Source organism: Pimephales promelas, chromosome 4 (assembly GCF_988280905.1).
Source record: "Pimephales promelas chromosome 4, fPimPro1.hap1.1, whole genome shotgun sequence".
In the NCBI taxonomy this organism is placed as follows: Eukaryota; Metazoa; Chordata; class Actinopteri; order Cypriniformes; family Leuciscidae; genus Pimephales; species Pimephales promelas.
Window position 1 is genome coordinate 29,999,214 of NC_142772.1, and position 17,419 is coordinate 30,016,632.

At 38.5% G+C, this 17,419-nt stretch overlaps 1 protein-coding gene across 2 annotated transcripts in view; it reads left to right on the forward strand.

Moving 5' to 3' along the window:
* The window catches only part of rxfp2l (relaxin family peptide receptor 2, like), a 39,084-nt gene that overhangs the window by 3,708 nt on the left and 17,957 nt on the right, over positions 1-17,419 (forward strand). Inside the window, exons 2-5 of one of the 2 annotated variants that reach the window (XM_039650193.2) lie at positions 8,646-8,774; positions 8,972-9,043; positions 14,360-14,465; positions 14,578-14,649. In XM_039650193.2, coding sequence (XP_039506127.1) covers positions 8,646-8,774; positions 8,972-9,043; positions 14,360-14,465; positions 14,578-14,649 — 379 coding nt within the window. The remainder of the gene's footprint in view (positions 1-8,645; positions 8,775-8,971; positions 9,044-14,359; positions 14,466-14,577; positions 14,650-17,419) is intronic. The other variant, XM_039650194.2, reaches the window with a different exon arrangement.

A 17,419-nucleotide genomic window follows, 5' to 3' on the forward strand; every position in this document is an offset into this window, starting at 1 on the left:
ATGAACGAACAGACGCATATCGTTGCAACTATATTGTTATTTTTTATGGCATAATTACCTGCAGCACTAACTATACCAGCCCATTCTCACCCCCAAGGCGTCACTTAACTGACGCCTTGGGAAGCATTTGGACATGCTTCAATATCTGACGCTTTAGGCGCCCTTTAGCGTCAGTAAGATGACGCCCTAGGATCGCGTGTACCCTACCCCCACCCCACACCTAAACCTAACCGCGTCCTCTAACAGACGCTTTCCTTTAGCGTCAGTTAGATGACGCCGTAGGATCGCGTCATGTAAGTGACGCTAAAGGGCGCCTAAAACGTCAAATATTGAAGCATGGTCAAAGGTGACGCCTTGGGGTGAGAATGCGTTGACTATACACAAGGCTAGTTCAAATTCGCCAAATGAACGTCATCGTGCGAACATTTTATCGTCGCCGGCAGGAAAGGAGAAGACTGCAAGTTGACTTATTATGTCATCAGACTATACTTCAATTAAAAACCTTGTCTCCTCATCTCCCCGTGTGCTACTGTACCACAGCCTGCTCATTTTTCCTGCCACCTTCTGTTTTTCGGCTTTTTGGGAACCACCAGAACTTCATGTACAGGGTCTGAATGTCCAAACCATACAGAAATGCTTTCACACTAGAAACGAACCAAACCTTTTTTCTCATAAAATAACGGTTTTACAGGAACAGTGTTGTTCTTAAATGTTGTTATCCTTGTTTTCAATGGCCAGGTGATGCGGCACTTTTTCCCAGTGACCTGTAGGCTATAGCTTCAATCTTGATTTATTTAGTTCTTTTTCATTTCGAGTCACATTCACATCCTAAATCTATATCGCCGAAAGCATATTGCAGACCTCTCTGTCTGCTTCTGTCTGAAATCAACAAATTATTTTTCCAGAAATGATTCACTATTTCCCCAGGGAGTGCACAAATTGATAGTGGAAGCGCCATGGCTGGAACCGGTTGTTTGTCGGACATAGCGACAGTAACTAAAGAGGGCGGATCTTTGTGAAGGGTCAATTAGCTATATGCGATTTTGTCCTTTCAGTCAACAATTCAATATCATTGTCAGACATGTTACTTGATGCCATGTGTCTCACTTAAACCATCACTCACTTTAGGCACATCTTGTTCTTTGGATTGGTCTAACTCAACAATACCTCCACCCTGTCATTTGTTCCACTGCACTGGTCACTTTAGCCTGATCGTTATTCTCTGTACCATTTAAAACCTGCCCTGAATCAGTTTTGATTTCATTTTGAGCCTCTTTAACCAGAGGACATGCTGCTTTAATTTGACCATATTTTCCACTAGCAAAGCATTTCATGGACTCAGTGCTGATAAAGATTGTATAATCTTTTCCTCACCTCAAGAGTTGTGAATTCAACACTCAGTATCATAAGAGCCTGACATCTGAATGACATGACATGTTTCAACTCTGGGGTTTTCAAACCCAGAGGAGTCATTTTAATTGACCCAACCAATTTTCCATAACGCACTAAAATACTCTCAAGCTCTTTATCAGAGATAAACGGCGGTACATTTGACAACATCACCTTTTTCGAAAGGTTAGCCAATTGTAATGGGGGACAAAAACATCCTAAACCGTCAAACCACTCCACTAAATGATTGACAAACCATTGCTTTATTCATTCTATATCCAGACATGTTCTATGTTTTGAGATCTTTTGTGTCAATTGAGAACGTGTTGAGATCAACACGTTCTCAATTGACACTGATACGTCAGAGAGAGAGAGAGAGAGAGAGAGAGAGAGAGAGAGAGAGAGAGAGAGAGAGAGAGAGAGAGAGAGAGAGAAAGTTTAATTATTAAGGACAAGTCAAAAAACTGATGAATACAGAGAGAAACATGCAAGAACACACACAGCAATTTCAAAATTCGAGATGGTTCTCTCTTCAGAATGTGAAATCCAGGGGGAGGAGAACGCCTAGGGTTTAATTCAATGTAGAACTGCCACTCATCCTACCCATCTCCACCCCTTTGATCTGGATCCAACCCCGCCCCCTGGATCTTGTGTACAGCAATGAGGTGCTACTGCAAAATACCCCAAGGTGTTTGAAAGCAATACCACATTTATTCACCTGTCAAGAGATTCTCACTTTTTTATACTCCGTGATATGAGCAGTGGCACCTCTCATGATACAAAATCTACAATATTTTGGACAGACACAAGTATGAATCAAAAATTCACTATTCCCCCAACCACCTCACGCATGGTGGTTGAGATTCTCTGTTGGCTTGCAGTGTTTTGTTCATGCTTTGTTCATGCAATTATTCTAATTTCTGCTAGAAAGTTGGTATGTAGGCCTGTACAGTACTGTAGTAGCTGATATGATTTATTTTATTTATTAGAGTTGATCAATATCAGATAATTAAATGTCCGTGCTCATTTCCCTTATTTTTAGATTTATTTTATCTTTTAAAAACACTGGCAATTTAATTACACTGTTAAGAATTTGTTCTATCTTTAAGGCTAATTAATTAATTATGCAGCAATTTATGTCAAATGCTGATATATATTAAATGACATGCGTGTGTGCTTGTCCATTCGAGATAAACGTATCTTTGGAGTGTGCTTTTAAGAAATAACCTCATCAAATAAGATTTCTAAGGAACAAAGAACATAAGTTGCTGTTTTCTAAGGAAAGACTTGGTATTGATTAATATCTGTAATCTCCAAAAAGGAAGATGAAAATGATCAAAATAACCATGCATAGACATATACTCTCGGGCCGAACTGATTCTGGCCAATACCAATACACTGAATTTCATGTTATGACTCATATTCAATAAAATCTAAACTATGTTGTCTAACTAAAGGAAAAATAAAACACTGAAAGCTAAAATCAATAATTTTAAGTGCTGCTAAAGAGAACTTAGTTATAATGTCTTAGTCATAAGTCACAATGTCATAATGTACACAGGATATTCATTGCAATATCTGCTAAAGATGGTAAGTTGTACAGTGTAGAGGAGTATGAATGTGAACAGCATGCATAAAATTAAATGGAAAAAGAAACTGATGAAGTAGTTTTCAGGATGAACTCATAGCCTCAACCTAGATATTGTATACGCTGACTTGAGTAGTGAAAAGAAATAAATAAACATTGATATTGAAGCCAAACTGTTGAAAGAGATGAGTGGAAATAAGCTGAAGTGAAGTGTGGTACTGAAAGGAAGTGCCACAGCTCACTTCACATGAATGACTATTTTCAGTAAATCATGACAGTGTCATAAAAAGATGACACATCAAGATGACAACAAATATCAACTGACAACACATATCAACCCTAGAAGAATAAATGTACGATTCCCAATAATAAAAAAAAACAGTTGTTGTTATTGTTTATAAAAACAAAATGCTTGTGTGCAATTAGAACATTTTTTTAAAAGGTAGCTCTTTATTTTAGTCCTGTTTTACATGTACATGTAATTGAAATGACACAAACTGGGTAACAAGGGACAAATATGAAAGTATATTTGGTGCAAATCAATTGAACGCCTGTGACAGTGAAATTTGTAGTTGTAGAGAATATCCATCCACACTTATCAGTAAATTTGAAGTCACAGAGAGTAAATGAGTTGTAAACTTGTGGACTTTTTTTCTCTTCCACAAACACAACACAACAGTTCCCTTTTGAGGGAACTCAAACTGCGTCAAATGAAACTTTGGGGGAACGCCCCTCAGTGTATCGGGTCTGAAGCAAGAATGAAACTAAGCCAATCTTCGATTGGGGCAACGTAGTGGCGTAATGCGTGATATAACGAACTGACACACATGAGATTTCAGCTTTCTGTTCTTCAGCAAGCACTATCTGTTGTGTGAGTCTTATTTACTGTTGTCTGTCTAAGCCAGAAAAGAGATCACTATGGCGAGCGAAGCGAGTTACAGAAGGTGTGTGCACCCTTGCCCTCGTTACATCACGAGCGGGGACACACACCAACTGAGCACGCACTGTTTAGGAATGCAGCACACAGGCAGCCGTCGAGGGGGCTGCCTGCGAGCATTGTGAAAGATTGTTGCTCCGCGTGCAGTGTTCCCGGCTGGCTATCTTTGATGAGGGTGGTCAGCCTTGCGAGCCCTGCCGGGGCGAGGCGGCGGGGCAACGCTCTTCATGGGGCTCGCAAATGGATCTGTCTGGGATCCCGAGGCAGCCGAGGCACCTTCTCAGGATTCTTCTGTCAGTTCCGATGACCTCGAGCCTCGCATAGAAGCCTGCCCCCTCGCGGCTTCTTTTGCGCAAGCCGAGGACCCGATGCTTGAGCTGTCTGCCTCTGAGGAGGTGGATGTGCTCAGCATCGAGGGCGAGAATTTCGAGACTCGAGAAGGTTGTTTCTCGTGCTGTGGTCCGTCTTAACATCAGTTGGCCACAAGAAAGGCAGGAAGCGCAATCTAAAAGTAAACTCGATGAGCGCTTCCTGCAGCACAGAGAGCAACCTCACCACCAGGGCAACAATTTGTGTAAATCATGGAACAGACCACACTCCTCTCGTGTCTCCAACCCCCCTGTCTTAAATACAGCAACATCGTGGGGGCACAAGAGAACGGTTATGGGATGATGCCACAGGTGGAGCAGCCATCCCTAAAAGCCCCGGTGCTGCCCATTAAGCCATGCTGTGATACATCTTCGCTAGTGGGCAGGGCTTATATGGCTGCAGGTCGGGCTGGTGCGAGTCTTCACACCATCACGCGGCTCCAAGCGTACCAGGCCTACCTTCTCAAAGACATCGATGAGGGCGAGGGCCCAACTCCAGAGGATATTGCAGAGTTGAAGAAGGCCATTGACTTGTCTCTCCGAGTCACCAAGGAGACGGCCCGCGCAATCGGCCGCTCCATGGCAGCAATGGTAGTCTCGGAGAGACATTTATGGTTGAATTTATCGGGAATCAAGGAGAAAGACAGGGCTTTCCTCCTTGATGCTCTGATTTTGCGTTCTGGCCTGTTCGGCGACGCCGTGAACACCGTCGTCGACAGGTTTCAAGAGGCAAAAAAGCAGTCAGCGGCCTTCAGACAATACCTCCCTCGCCGCTCGATGTCTAGGAAGTCTGCCCCCAGTGGGCAGCTGCAGCCACAGCCGTCCACCAGCTCCTCCTGTGAAGGACAGGATTGTTATAGATCCACATGCGGTAACGAAGGTTTTTAAATCAATGCACTTAAAAAAAAGGGACGGGGCCAGATAATATGTCCACTTTTCTTTTAAAGACATTTGCAGAGGAATTGTCTCCGGTATGGCATCAGTTATATTCCAACTCTCTATTGATAAACATGTTGTACCTGAGATTTGTACCTCAGGAGGACAACGATTATAGACCCGTTGCATTAACTTCTAATGTCTTCAAGGGCCTGGAACGACTTATGGTAAATGTTCTTCGCTCGGAGGTTAGGCCAATATTAGACAAATATCAGTTTGCATACACAAAGAGACGAAGTACAAGTGATGCCATATCAACTGTAATGCACCTTATATTGAAGCACCTTGAAACCCTAGGTGCATATGCTAGACTGCTCCTGATTGATTTTAGCTCTGCTTTTAATACAATTCATTGTTTCTGGACCAGTCTTGTTTACATCTTGTGAAATGGTCTATAGAGGCAGTGGGCGGAGCCTACATGAATACTCATGCTAGTGGACTTGCTCATTGTAGTCCATGCTCCTCGTTTTTCAGCAGGTTTAATGGATTATTTCCAAAAGGTAAATATAGTTTCAGCAAAAACTTAAAATACAATTGTGAATTTAAGGCGTAACTTTTGTGTTGTGTTTGTGGAAGAGAAAAAAGTCTACAAGTTTACAACTCATTTAGAAAACATTTCTCTCTGTGACTTCAAATTTACTGATATGTGTTGATGGATATTCTCTAGTCTACAACTACAAATTTCACTGTCACAGACATTCAGTTGATTTGCACCAAATATACCTTCATTTCTAAACCTGAACTTAAACCTAACCTTTAACCCATGTTACCTTACATCACACAGTATTTTCTTCAAAAAGTACACTGGAAGTACATTGAAAATAAAGTTTTGCATGACTGTATGCACTCTTGAAAAGAAAGAACAAAAATTGCAATTTTAGGAGTAGGCCTCCATTGGTTTTCACTGGGGAATATCCTCTAAGGAGCATCTTTCCCCTATTATTTACCCCTGAATGGATAGTAGTACCTTTAAAGGACGGCGCAAGCGTGTGTGTGTGTGAATGTGACAAACATAATTTTCAGTTTCAGAGCCACACAACAAGTCAGATTTCTCTCTTTCAGTCTCAAACATATTGACAATTTTCAAGTCTTGGTGTGAAATTGACAGTGATGTGCATGTGTGTGTTTGCATTTGTGTCTGCCTGTGTTTAAGAGATTTCAAGAGGGAAAGAGATTCTTGAACAGCCTAGTGTAAAGGTGGAGGTTTTGGAGAGGTGAGCTTATTGGGTTTTGTGCGGTTCAGGGGAGACAGACTTGTGATACGTGAATGACTTACCGTGCGATAATGATGCCAGAGCAGTGTGCAGCCATACAAGAGGATTATTCAAGTGTTTATGTGCGTGTGTGTGTGTGTGTGTGTGTGTGTAAATAATGGAGAGAGAGAGAGAGAGAGAGAGAGAGGATTTCAGATGACCCTTACATTTGATGGGGATGCGTAGGTGTCTGTGCTACATGACAGCGGCTCCCCAGGGCTTCAGGTTAGACCAACCTATGCTTTATATTCTTCCTGCAGGCAAAAAGAGAGAGAGTCCATAGACTGGAACATGGTGTATGAAAAGCAGAATAAGGAATGGATGGACAGTGATAGACGTTTCTGTGAAAAAGGCTAAAAATGAAAGCAAATGAAGATGCCATTGTTTTATATGAGGGGGTTAGCCTATAGTATACAATCTTGAACGTTGCATTTTTTGGGGCCACGAAGAGAGGGACATTATATAGCAAACTCATTGTGGGGTGAAAATTATCTTAGTCATAAATATTTTGTCACTGACTATTTGAATTTTAACGTTGACTCAATGTTGAAAAATAACATAGAAGAGAATTAGTGGATGAAGAAATGAATAGCACACTCTATACACCTTCTAAATACTTTTTTTGTTCAATATTGAAACATACAGTACTATTTATACAATTCAAATGAATTAAATAAATACTGAAGTTTTTGCTGTATGCTAAAAATGCTGAAGATCAGTTGTTCTCAACTAGGGGGCCTCAGCAAACCTCCATGACTAAAAAGCTGATTCATAGCTTTTTAAGTTTTCATTGTTATTTGTTAAATGCCTATAAATGAATTAAAAAAAAAAAACATTCCCTCATAATCTGATATGATACAGACAAGATCATGTTCTTCAATTACATAAGCCTACAAGCAGAAAAGCTTATGTTGTACTCCTGCTGTCTGTTGCACGTTTCAATGAATCTCCCAGTTGCTTCGATAGAAACTTTGCTAGAAACTTCGATAGAAAAAAAAAACTGTCTGGGTATCCTGCAGAGTACTTGGCTTTGTATCTGCAGAATCGAATTATTACTATTATTTACTCCTTGAGAGCTTTGCAGAAAAACTAAAAAACTATTTTCCTCGCCTGATAGTTCAAAAGATTTTACTTTCATTTTCAATATACTGTAATCCTATCTGTTAGACTTGCTGTTGTTACTTTAATATTGAAAGCAGCCGACACCACTTTGAAGCCTGTTCATTGGCAGGGATTGGGTTTAAATGTAAATAGTTTAACATCACATATTGAAAATGGAAAAATTGCATGCTTTTTTAAACCTTACATTCCAAGGTGTCACATGCAGTGTGCTGTTGTGCCATCAGTTCGAGACACACGCTATTATCCTGTCATGAGGTTGAGAGGTCACGCGAGTGGTGGCAGGGTTAACTCAAACCAAAGTCTTCCATCAGTCATGTGACCTACCTGCATCATGAACTCTGACCTCCTGAAGAGTACCAAAAGGGAGACAACATTAGCACACATTTCAGTTTTTGACATTGGCATCACATCACATTAAAGCATGAGAGATGTTTTGGCTTGGATGACAGTTTTGTGAGTCAGCATGAAACGGAAGTAGTGATAGTCTTTTCTTTCCTATTGTGATGCATATCCGAGTGGGCTTCTCGAACAGGAAAAAATGTAGCACGGGCATTGATTTTGTCCATCAGGAATTGACTGTCAATGGATCGTTGTTGTTTCTCATGTGAGTTGTCGCTGGTTGTCCCACCCTCACACCGAACACACCATCACAGAAGAAAAGATGTGCAAGAGGGTGTTAGTTTAATTAAAAGTCACATGAATGCACTCTTTTCATAGACTGTAATTACGTGTTTCCGCAATTATCATCATTGCAAATCTAGTAAAGTTTATAATATTTATAGCCAACTCATTTTGTATTACCCGGTTATACAGTATTACCTTGGCAACACTAGGTGACAGCGAATTGGACATCTGTCGTTCTTCTGACAGCTGTAATCAATCTCTTTATATTTTTTCCCTCTTTTGGAAAGTTTTGAAAGTGCCTGGGTTATATGCTGCTTTGTTTTACTTTTCTGACAGGAATAAGAATGTAACTTAACAATCAAAACATGTCTGAGCAGACTTTGGTGAATTGTTTCAGTGCATTCATGTGTTTGTTTGTGTGTATGTAGATTCTTCAGGTTCTGATATGTGTCCATTGGGTCAGTTTCCTTGTGGGAATCTGTCTGTGTGTTTGCCTCAACCGCAGCACTGCAACGGGCAGCAGGATTGTCCTAATGGAGCGGATGAAGAGAACTGCGGTAAGACTGCGGGCAGGAGTGCACAAAGACACTCTGACACAAAGAATAGATGTATACAAATGCAGTCATAAACACACGCATGCACTAATGCAAATGAGCATACATTGGCACATTATATTGCCATAAACAATATGCATTTAGAAATGTGTATAGTGCAAATATAAAAATGTAATTCTTAAAATGTGTGTGTGTTGTAGTGGATAACAGTGGTTGGCCCCATCTGTTTGATGCATTCATGAAAAAAAGAGTCCAGGAGTCGAAAGAGTGCAGTGAGTACTTCCTCTTTTTCTCTATCTGCGTTGCTTTGAATGTGCTTGTGAATAGTTTACAGAACATACATAAAGACAAACATCAAATTCTGATTAAATCTCTTTCACAGTGTTTTTCTCGGATCTTGAGGTGTGAGTGTGACTTTCTGTTCACAGTTATCATTTGTTTTCTAAGCCTTATTTATTTGCCAGTGCTGGGATTTTAATATATTTCGTATAATACATGAATGTGAGATTGGTTTAATACGCACTCAGTTAGATGGAACAGATCCGCTGAATGATATTATTTATCAATAAAGATTAATGCTATTGGTTATTGTTATCAGTGTGATTATCAGGGGATGATAACATGTGGTTTTAGCTCAGGGTATTATTTGGTATGAAAATTGAGTTTATTTCTCTGTTTTATTTTATAACATTTTTTATCATTTTATTTATTTTTGCCTTTATTGAACAGGACAGTGAAAGACACGAAAAAAAATAATGTGTGCTTCCTCTTATATTCAAGTATATTTTAATGAACTGCTTAAAAGAACAAAAGGTATGGCTTGATTCCCCTGGGGACTATTGTGAGATTTTAGCAAACATTATTCTAAACTTATGCTTTATTTCTTTTCCCCTTTGCTTTAATTTTAAATCTGTCACAAATACACTGCAGTGCAGCTTAAGTAAAAGCGAGATGCAGGAAGAACTGGATACTTAAGACTTTAATGAACACAGAGAGTCAACGAAGATGACAACAAACACAGAACTAGGGAAACTAAGACCTTATACAGTGATAATTACTAAAACAAGACACAGACGAGAAACTAATTAGAAACTATTGTATTAAACAAGGATGAGAGCTCAGGAAATCAGAGGTGGTAAAACGAAACCAAAACAGAACATGACAATATCTTTCTAAAGCAACGTTATATGACACTTCTCATATGAGAGAGTAGAACAGGCTAAGAGTCTTGAAGCTTCAAGGAATAGAGTTGTTTTCCCCTCTTTTATCTTTCAGTGCCAGAAAGACGGACACGGGCTGGCAATGCGTTTAGTTTGGCGAATATATTAGACACGCTTCATTGTCTCACTTCTGAAGATCAATTTGTTTCCTAAACTGCAAACAACAAACTGTTTTAAACTCTGCAACAAACCAATCCGTCACACTTCTGATTTGATTTTTAAAAAACTTCTAAGCAAATTGGCCTAAATTGAGTACTTACCAAAAAGAGAAACATTTGCCTTGATGAAAGTGTAGGAAGAAAATGAAGGAGAGAGAAATTCAAAACTTACATTTCACACAATATTTTTCAATGAGTTTTGCGTAATAGAATAAACCGCAGTGGACAATGGTGAAACATAACTTCTGTTTCGTACACAGTGACAGTCATGCAGACTGTATTTCAATGTTGGGACTGTCCTCTATCAGAATGTCAAACCAAAACAACATTCCCGCAAACGGTTATATGGGCTGCCATAGACGCACAGTCGTAAGAAGAAGAAGTAGAAACGGAAGAAGAATAATAAGAACCAACACAATAGGTGCCTCCGGACCTTTGGTGCTTGGCTCCTAAATATCTGAAGGGCTTTAAATGTAGTCACGCAATGCTAATGCAATGTTGTTAACATTAACAATTTGAGAACAAAGTATATTTTGGACAGTTTGATGTGATATGATAACTGATCATTAGATTTAATCAGTGCGATTTACTGCAATGTTTTTTTTTTCCCCTTAGTTGGTCAGAACAAAAATTGGATGTTACTTGTTCAAATGACATTTTTGGGTGAAAATGAATATGTTGGTCATACTTCCAAAAGTATCTTACGTTATAGCCCTGTAGAAGTAGTTTTTGTAAAAATAGGCTAGCAGCATGCTCCTTTTGCTAGCTAATACTCACAATCTCTGGCTCTGCAAGATTCGGAAGGGAATGATTCAGATTCCTCTTGGCACAGCTACTAGAAGACTTACAACAGTGTGCTTGGCATGAGGAAGTGAGGGCTTCTAATTGACTTCACTTTTCTGCGTTGAAGTCATTGGGGTCGCTGTGTCCATTTCTTTTACTGTCTACTAAATGTTTCACTGTCCCTGTAATTGTGCAATTAAAAGTAACGCCTCTGTGCATAATGGCTTTCCAATGTATGTAAATATATCCGTATGTTAATATAGGCCAGGCTTAAAAGGCACACCAGAGGATGGCTCTTTACTGTTTTCACTCTGTTTAGAGTCACGATCATATTAGAGATGTGTGAGTACAAACAGAGGGCAAAAGTGAAGCCCTGCTGCAGCTCTCCACAGAGGCAAATACTCATCTCGAGTATCTAGTCTTTATGCAAGAGGCATTACTGCAGTCCAGCGTATGGAAAAGGACAGGGCCCGAGGGTGGAAGAGCCATGTTCTGGTTGTTTTATCGTGGGAGCAAATAACATGTTTTGCTTGGGGGCATCTTGGAGTCTGATGATCTGACACTTTCTTTTAGCAAACAGACTGGGCTAAATGAAGTCGCCAGGAAGGTCATACATACTGATTTGTGATATTGTGTTAGGGAAGCTCCATTAAAGATCAGATTTATGACATTTCTGGACAACTTAAATATTATTTTCTGTTGGCCAAGTGAAGCCATTTAACTGAAAGTTTCTTAGCTCACCTATAAGCTATATGAAGTCAAGAAAACATTTATTTTCTGTCTACTTATCAGTTTACACCAATTAATTTTGGCTTTCAAGAGGGCTAGACTGGTGATGGACTGACCTTAGTGACATTATTTCCCAGTATTAAAACAAGGGAGGGAAAATCTAAAAGAAAGCTTTTAGAGATCGATGGGAGAATAGGGTGGCGACATATACTATACTTCCAAGGGAAATATACAGTACTTATTATTAGCCTGCTGCCTGCCCTCTGCCATCATATCACTGAAGACACCCAGCAGGCTCAAAAAATATATATTTTCTAAGCAGCACTGGGATCAAGCAAATGTTTTATTCTCTTCAAAGAAAGAGAATGGCCTTTTTATGTAGGGCAAATACAGCAGGGGTTTTCAAAGAAGCAGACCTCTAAATTCAAGCAATTTTTATGTAAAGAACAATTTATATAAACTGTCATGTGAAAAAGAATGTAAGCTACACCCTTTTAAATTCTATTGTTTTACATATCAGGACATAATAAAAAAAATCTGTCTGGTAGCAGGTCTTAAAATTAGGTAATGTGTTAATGTATTTAATGTATTTGTTTATAATGACACATTACAATATTTTGTAATTATCATTTAAATCTGACAAATTTATATAGAAAAAAATAGATATTATTATGAAAATGTTGCCTTTTATTACTCACTGCTGTTAAAGGAGAACTCAAAATTAACCTTTGGTCTAATAAAACTCCTAGTTAACCGTTCTTTGAGATTTGTTTTCATGATAATCGAATGTAAAGAGTTTTATCTCTAAAATCTGTTTAGCGTATAACGCTAGTAAATGGGGGCATTTAATAAGTAAAAAGAAATCACTAGTTAATACCACTTACATGGCTCAAATTAGCCCCACACTAACACAGTAACATACTGAGGGTCCCTACATGCAAAACGAAGCATTGAGAACTTTGTAAGTGTACAGACCGTTTAATAAGAAGATACTTTATAAAGACAGTCTCAACAAGTCGAACCACAAACGTTCTTTGTTCGACTTGTCTCCTGCCTGTATACACAAAGTGGACTGTCTTTATAAAGTATCTTCTTATTAAACGGTCTGTACTCTTACAAAGTTCTCAGTACTTCGTTTTGCACAAAAATCAAAGCGAGTTTTTTGTGAGCATATCAGTCAACACCCCAGACCACTCTGTGAGTTTCACGTCTTAAAGGTCCCGTTCTTCGCGATTCCATTTTTCGAACTTTAGTTAGTGTTTAATGTTGCTGTCAGAGCATAAATAATAACTGTAAAATTATAAAGCTCAAAGTTCTACCAAACTTGTTTGGGTAAGGATTACAAGGGCACATGAATAAAAAAAAAAAAAAAAAGATGTGCACGGATAAACCATTTAAAAATATCACAATATTCCATAAATTCAAAAATTGCCCATTTTGATTTCATGAATGGGGACTTTTATAAACGCATTGGTGGTGTTGATAATGGAGATTGGTGGAAATGTTCAGGTTGTGGCTGTCAAAACATTTTCAGTCAAACCCACCTTTTATACTTTGAAGGGCAGATAGAAAAACAGAAAAAAGCTTTTTACAGTACCACAATGTTGCAGACAATAAATACACAAGAGACAATACATATAGACTACACATTAGACAATGTGTTAATGGGGTGATGTCAGCTCTTTGCCCTAACAACAGGGGGGTTCCTCTGGGATCAGTGCTGGGGCCATTGCTGTTCACAATGTACACCAATGACTTACCTGATAGCTGTCAAGGTGCCAACTGCCAACTGTATGCAGATGATACATATCAGCTAAAACCTCAGCTCTGGCAGCGCAGCAGTTGACGGTTGCCCTATTAAACATTTATTAAATGCTGCATTCCATAACTCTTTTAGGTTAAAAATTATCTAAAATATTTTTTTTTAGCAAGTAGCCTACATTGCCACCAGCCAGTGTTTAAAAACTATCTTCCCCTTAGTTGGTCTGAACAAAACTAGATGTTACTTACTTGTTTAGATGACATTTTCATGTGAAAATTAATAAGCACATTTCGAACAAAGATTGGCGACAAAGTGGAATGACTGAAGACTGCAGCTTTAACTAGGAAACAAAAGCTTTCATGGTCATGGTTGTGATGTCCTGCTGTTTTTAAATGGATTGAATAAGGCACGAAAAGAACAAAAGCACATATTTTATACACTAATGGGAAATACAAAAGAGTTTGAGAGGGTTTGAAACAACAAAAGCGTGTTTTGTCATGTTAATGCCAGGATTTATCTATTTGGGAAGACATAAGGTAATCTGTCTCTTTGTCTCTTTCATGATTTCTGTCTTTTATCAAATTATTTCAGGTATAAAGTATAAAGTCAATACCCATCAGCGCAGTCCCTGCAGATGAAACATTATACCCTGTCTCATGAAACCAAATGCACAGAAAAACACACACACACACACACACGGAGAGAGAGAGGGAGAGAGAGAGAGACTGTCAATGGATCCTAATTATACACTTAGTACCCATACAAGTACACGTTACCATTCTTATCTAAAATGAAATGAAATTGCCTGGCCAACCATTTTCATTAATAATATGGAAATTCTAGATTTGCAAATATAATACCATACAGCATTTATTTTCAATGAGCAGCATTCCTGTGCAGTTTTAATGGCCTGTCTCTGTGTGTGTGTGTTTTCAGTGTTAGATGTCTATCCAGATGTGTGTCATTGTGAGGGTCGGAAGGTGAACTGTAATGGCAAAAACCTTCTCAATGTACCTGCTGTGTCGTCTAATGTAACTGCACTGTAAGTATAACACCAGCAGAGAGCAAGAGACCTTCACCTCTGTTATGCATTACTCTGTTATAGGCTACATTACATCACCTCTGTTATACATATCCTTCCTTGCTGCCCTCAGAGAGCTGAACAGTAACAGAATTGAATCTCTCTCTCGTGATCTGTTCATCCGCTATAGACACCTGGAGAGACTGTGAGTGACTCTTCATCCTTTCATCTCATCTTCTCCTCTCCTAATCCCTCTCTCTGTTATCTTTTGTAAGCTTTTTAAATGTCTGTCTCCTTGCCTTGAGCTCAAGTCATGATTTGTGAATGATGATTAATTATGATTAAAATATGATTGCAATGTTTCATTTTTCCTTTTCTCTAAAATACCAAGCAAAGAGCTGTATGTGTGTGTATATTTAAAGGGTTAGGTCACCCAAAAATGAAAGTTCTGTCATTAATTACTCACCCTCATGCATTTCCAAACCTGTAAAACTTTTGTTCATATTCAGAACACAAATGGAGATCTTTTTAATCCAATCTGGGCAACCCGGTCTCATCCCAAATCGTCATATAACTGACGTTTTGGGACGTCTTTTGACCATACGTCAATATTCGCCTTTTTAGGGCCCCCTTAAACGTCGGTAGATGAGGTTATGGGATCCTAACTCTACCCCATACCTAAACTTAACCCTAAACCTAACCCGTCACCTAACTGACGTTAAAGGTAAAGCGTCACTTGTATGACGGCCCGGGATCGCCATCTACCGACGTTTAAGGGGGCCCTAAAAAGGCGGATATTGACATATGGTCAAAATACGTCCCAAAACGTCAGTTATATGACGATTTGGGATGAGACTGTGTTAATCTGGGAGCTTTCTGTCCCTCCATTGACAGCCTGCAACTGATACTCAAGGCCCAGAAAGGTAGTAAATACATTTAAGTAATCCATGTGATTTCAGTGATTTAACCTCAGATTTATGAAGCAAAGCGAGTGTTTTGTTTGCACAAAAAACATTCTGCTCTCACATCAACACAACACGCATATACGTTGTGGTGTTCTTGTGAATGCCAGAAGGCTTAAAAGTGGTTGTTGCTGACAATGGAGGGACAGTAAGCTCTCAGATTTAATTAAAAAGATCTTCATTTGTGTTCCGAAGATCCACGGAAGTCTTACAGGTTTGGAATGACATGAGGGTGAGTAATTAATGACAGAACTTTTATTTAAGGGTTCAAAATAGGGCTGGGCAAGCAAACAAAATTTTTTTTTTGATGAATCGTTTTTTTATTTTTTAAATGTGGTCGATTCAAGATCGATTCTCAATAGCCACAAATCGATTTTTTTCCACATTCAGGACTCGTGGTGCTGCGTCTTGTCTCTCTGCACTAGGCAAGCGTCAAGTGCTGCAGGCGTCGATACACACTCCTGTTTAGAAGTCGCGACTTGCCTGAATGCCAGCCCGAACCCCGGCCACAACATTTTTGGTCGGGAAGTTTGGTCTGGACTCGATCCATTGAGGAGTAATTATGATCAGTAAAAAATGGTCAGGCCAATCAAATTGCCAGGGCGGGCTTTATACGATGATGATCTGCAGTTATGTAATCATCGCATCCTCAAAGAGTGCTTGATATGAACTGGTTTACAACTGCAGCTGGAGAATTGAGGTGTATTCTACATCACAAAGAGCTGAATCTTAGAACAGCTCGTTCTGAGGCAGTGCAGATGATTTATTGAGATTGTAAAAAAAAAAAAAACACTGGGTGGATTTTTTATCATTCTAGGGTGGTTTTGCTCACACACTGCCAACACACATTTATGTTCAAACACCATGTAAAAGTGAATTTTCCATAATAGGTGCCTTTTAAGTGAACGCGCAGCCATATTTGTCTATTATTAATTTTGTTGTCAAAACAACCTAAGCATTAATTGTAAGGAATCAGAATTAATATTTAACTCAGTCAGGACTAAAATGTATTTTAATATGCAGTCTCTTTAGTCTTTCTGACCTACCCAAAACACTTTTATTTGTATGTCTCTTTATTTGTGTCTTTATTCTATAATATTTATTTGTGCTACTTTTAAAAAAAAAATTATTCAAAGATTGAAATTAAGCTTCCATGTGTTGCATAAACTCTAAGTACCCCATTGTAAAAACCAACTATTAGGTGAAATGTCTAAAAAATTATAACTTATATTTATCTATATATCTTACACATAAAATAACCTGATCCTGTTTGACCAAGGCGTGCGACTGTTTTGACTTGTCCAATTTTCAGCATTAATTTTGCATCTTGCATCAAAATCCTGTCTATTCATTGTATGCATTTAGTGTATATTGTACCTAAAATAAAAAGAGTTTTATATACAGGTTTGTGGCTCTTAATTTCTTTGTATTAATTAACCATTTGTAAAATTATGTCCACTGTACTTTTTTTAAATAAATATAGGAGTTGTATTACATCTTTATTCATTATTGTCGAATCGAGAATCGAATTAGGAATCAAAAATCCAATCGAAATCGAAAATCGATTCGAAATCAAAACGAATTGATAGCTTGCAAATCGAAATCGAATCGAATTTGAACATCTGAATCGATACCCAGCCCTAGTTTAAAATAACACTCCAACTGAAATTAAAAAATGTAAAACACATTACATTATTATAGTAATAACAGTAAATTATGCATAATTCCAACCCTAAACCAAACCTTATTTAAAGTTAATTTGTTAATAGATATTACACAGTACTTATATATGTATAATTACACTGCAACAATAAGATCTTAAAGTAAAGTGTAACCGTAAAAAAATTGGTCAGTTGGACCATTACTTTGTGGTGCTCTATGGGCTTTGTATTATTCCATCAAAGTTCAACAGTGTAGCACTCAGTGTTGGCAGACAACATTTATTCTCAGACAGACAAAGGCCTTCACAAGACATCTCATCAATCATAGATTGATGTAAATAAACAAAAACGG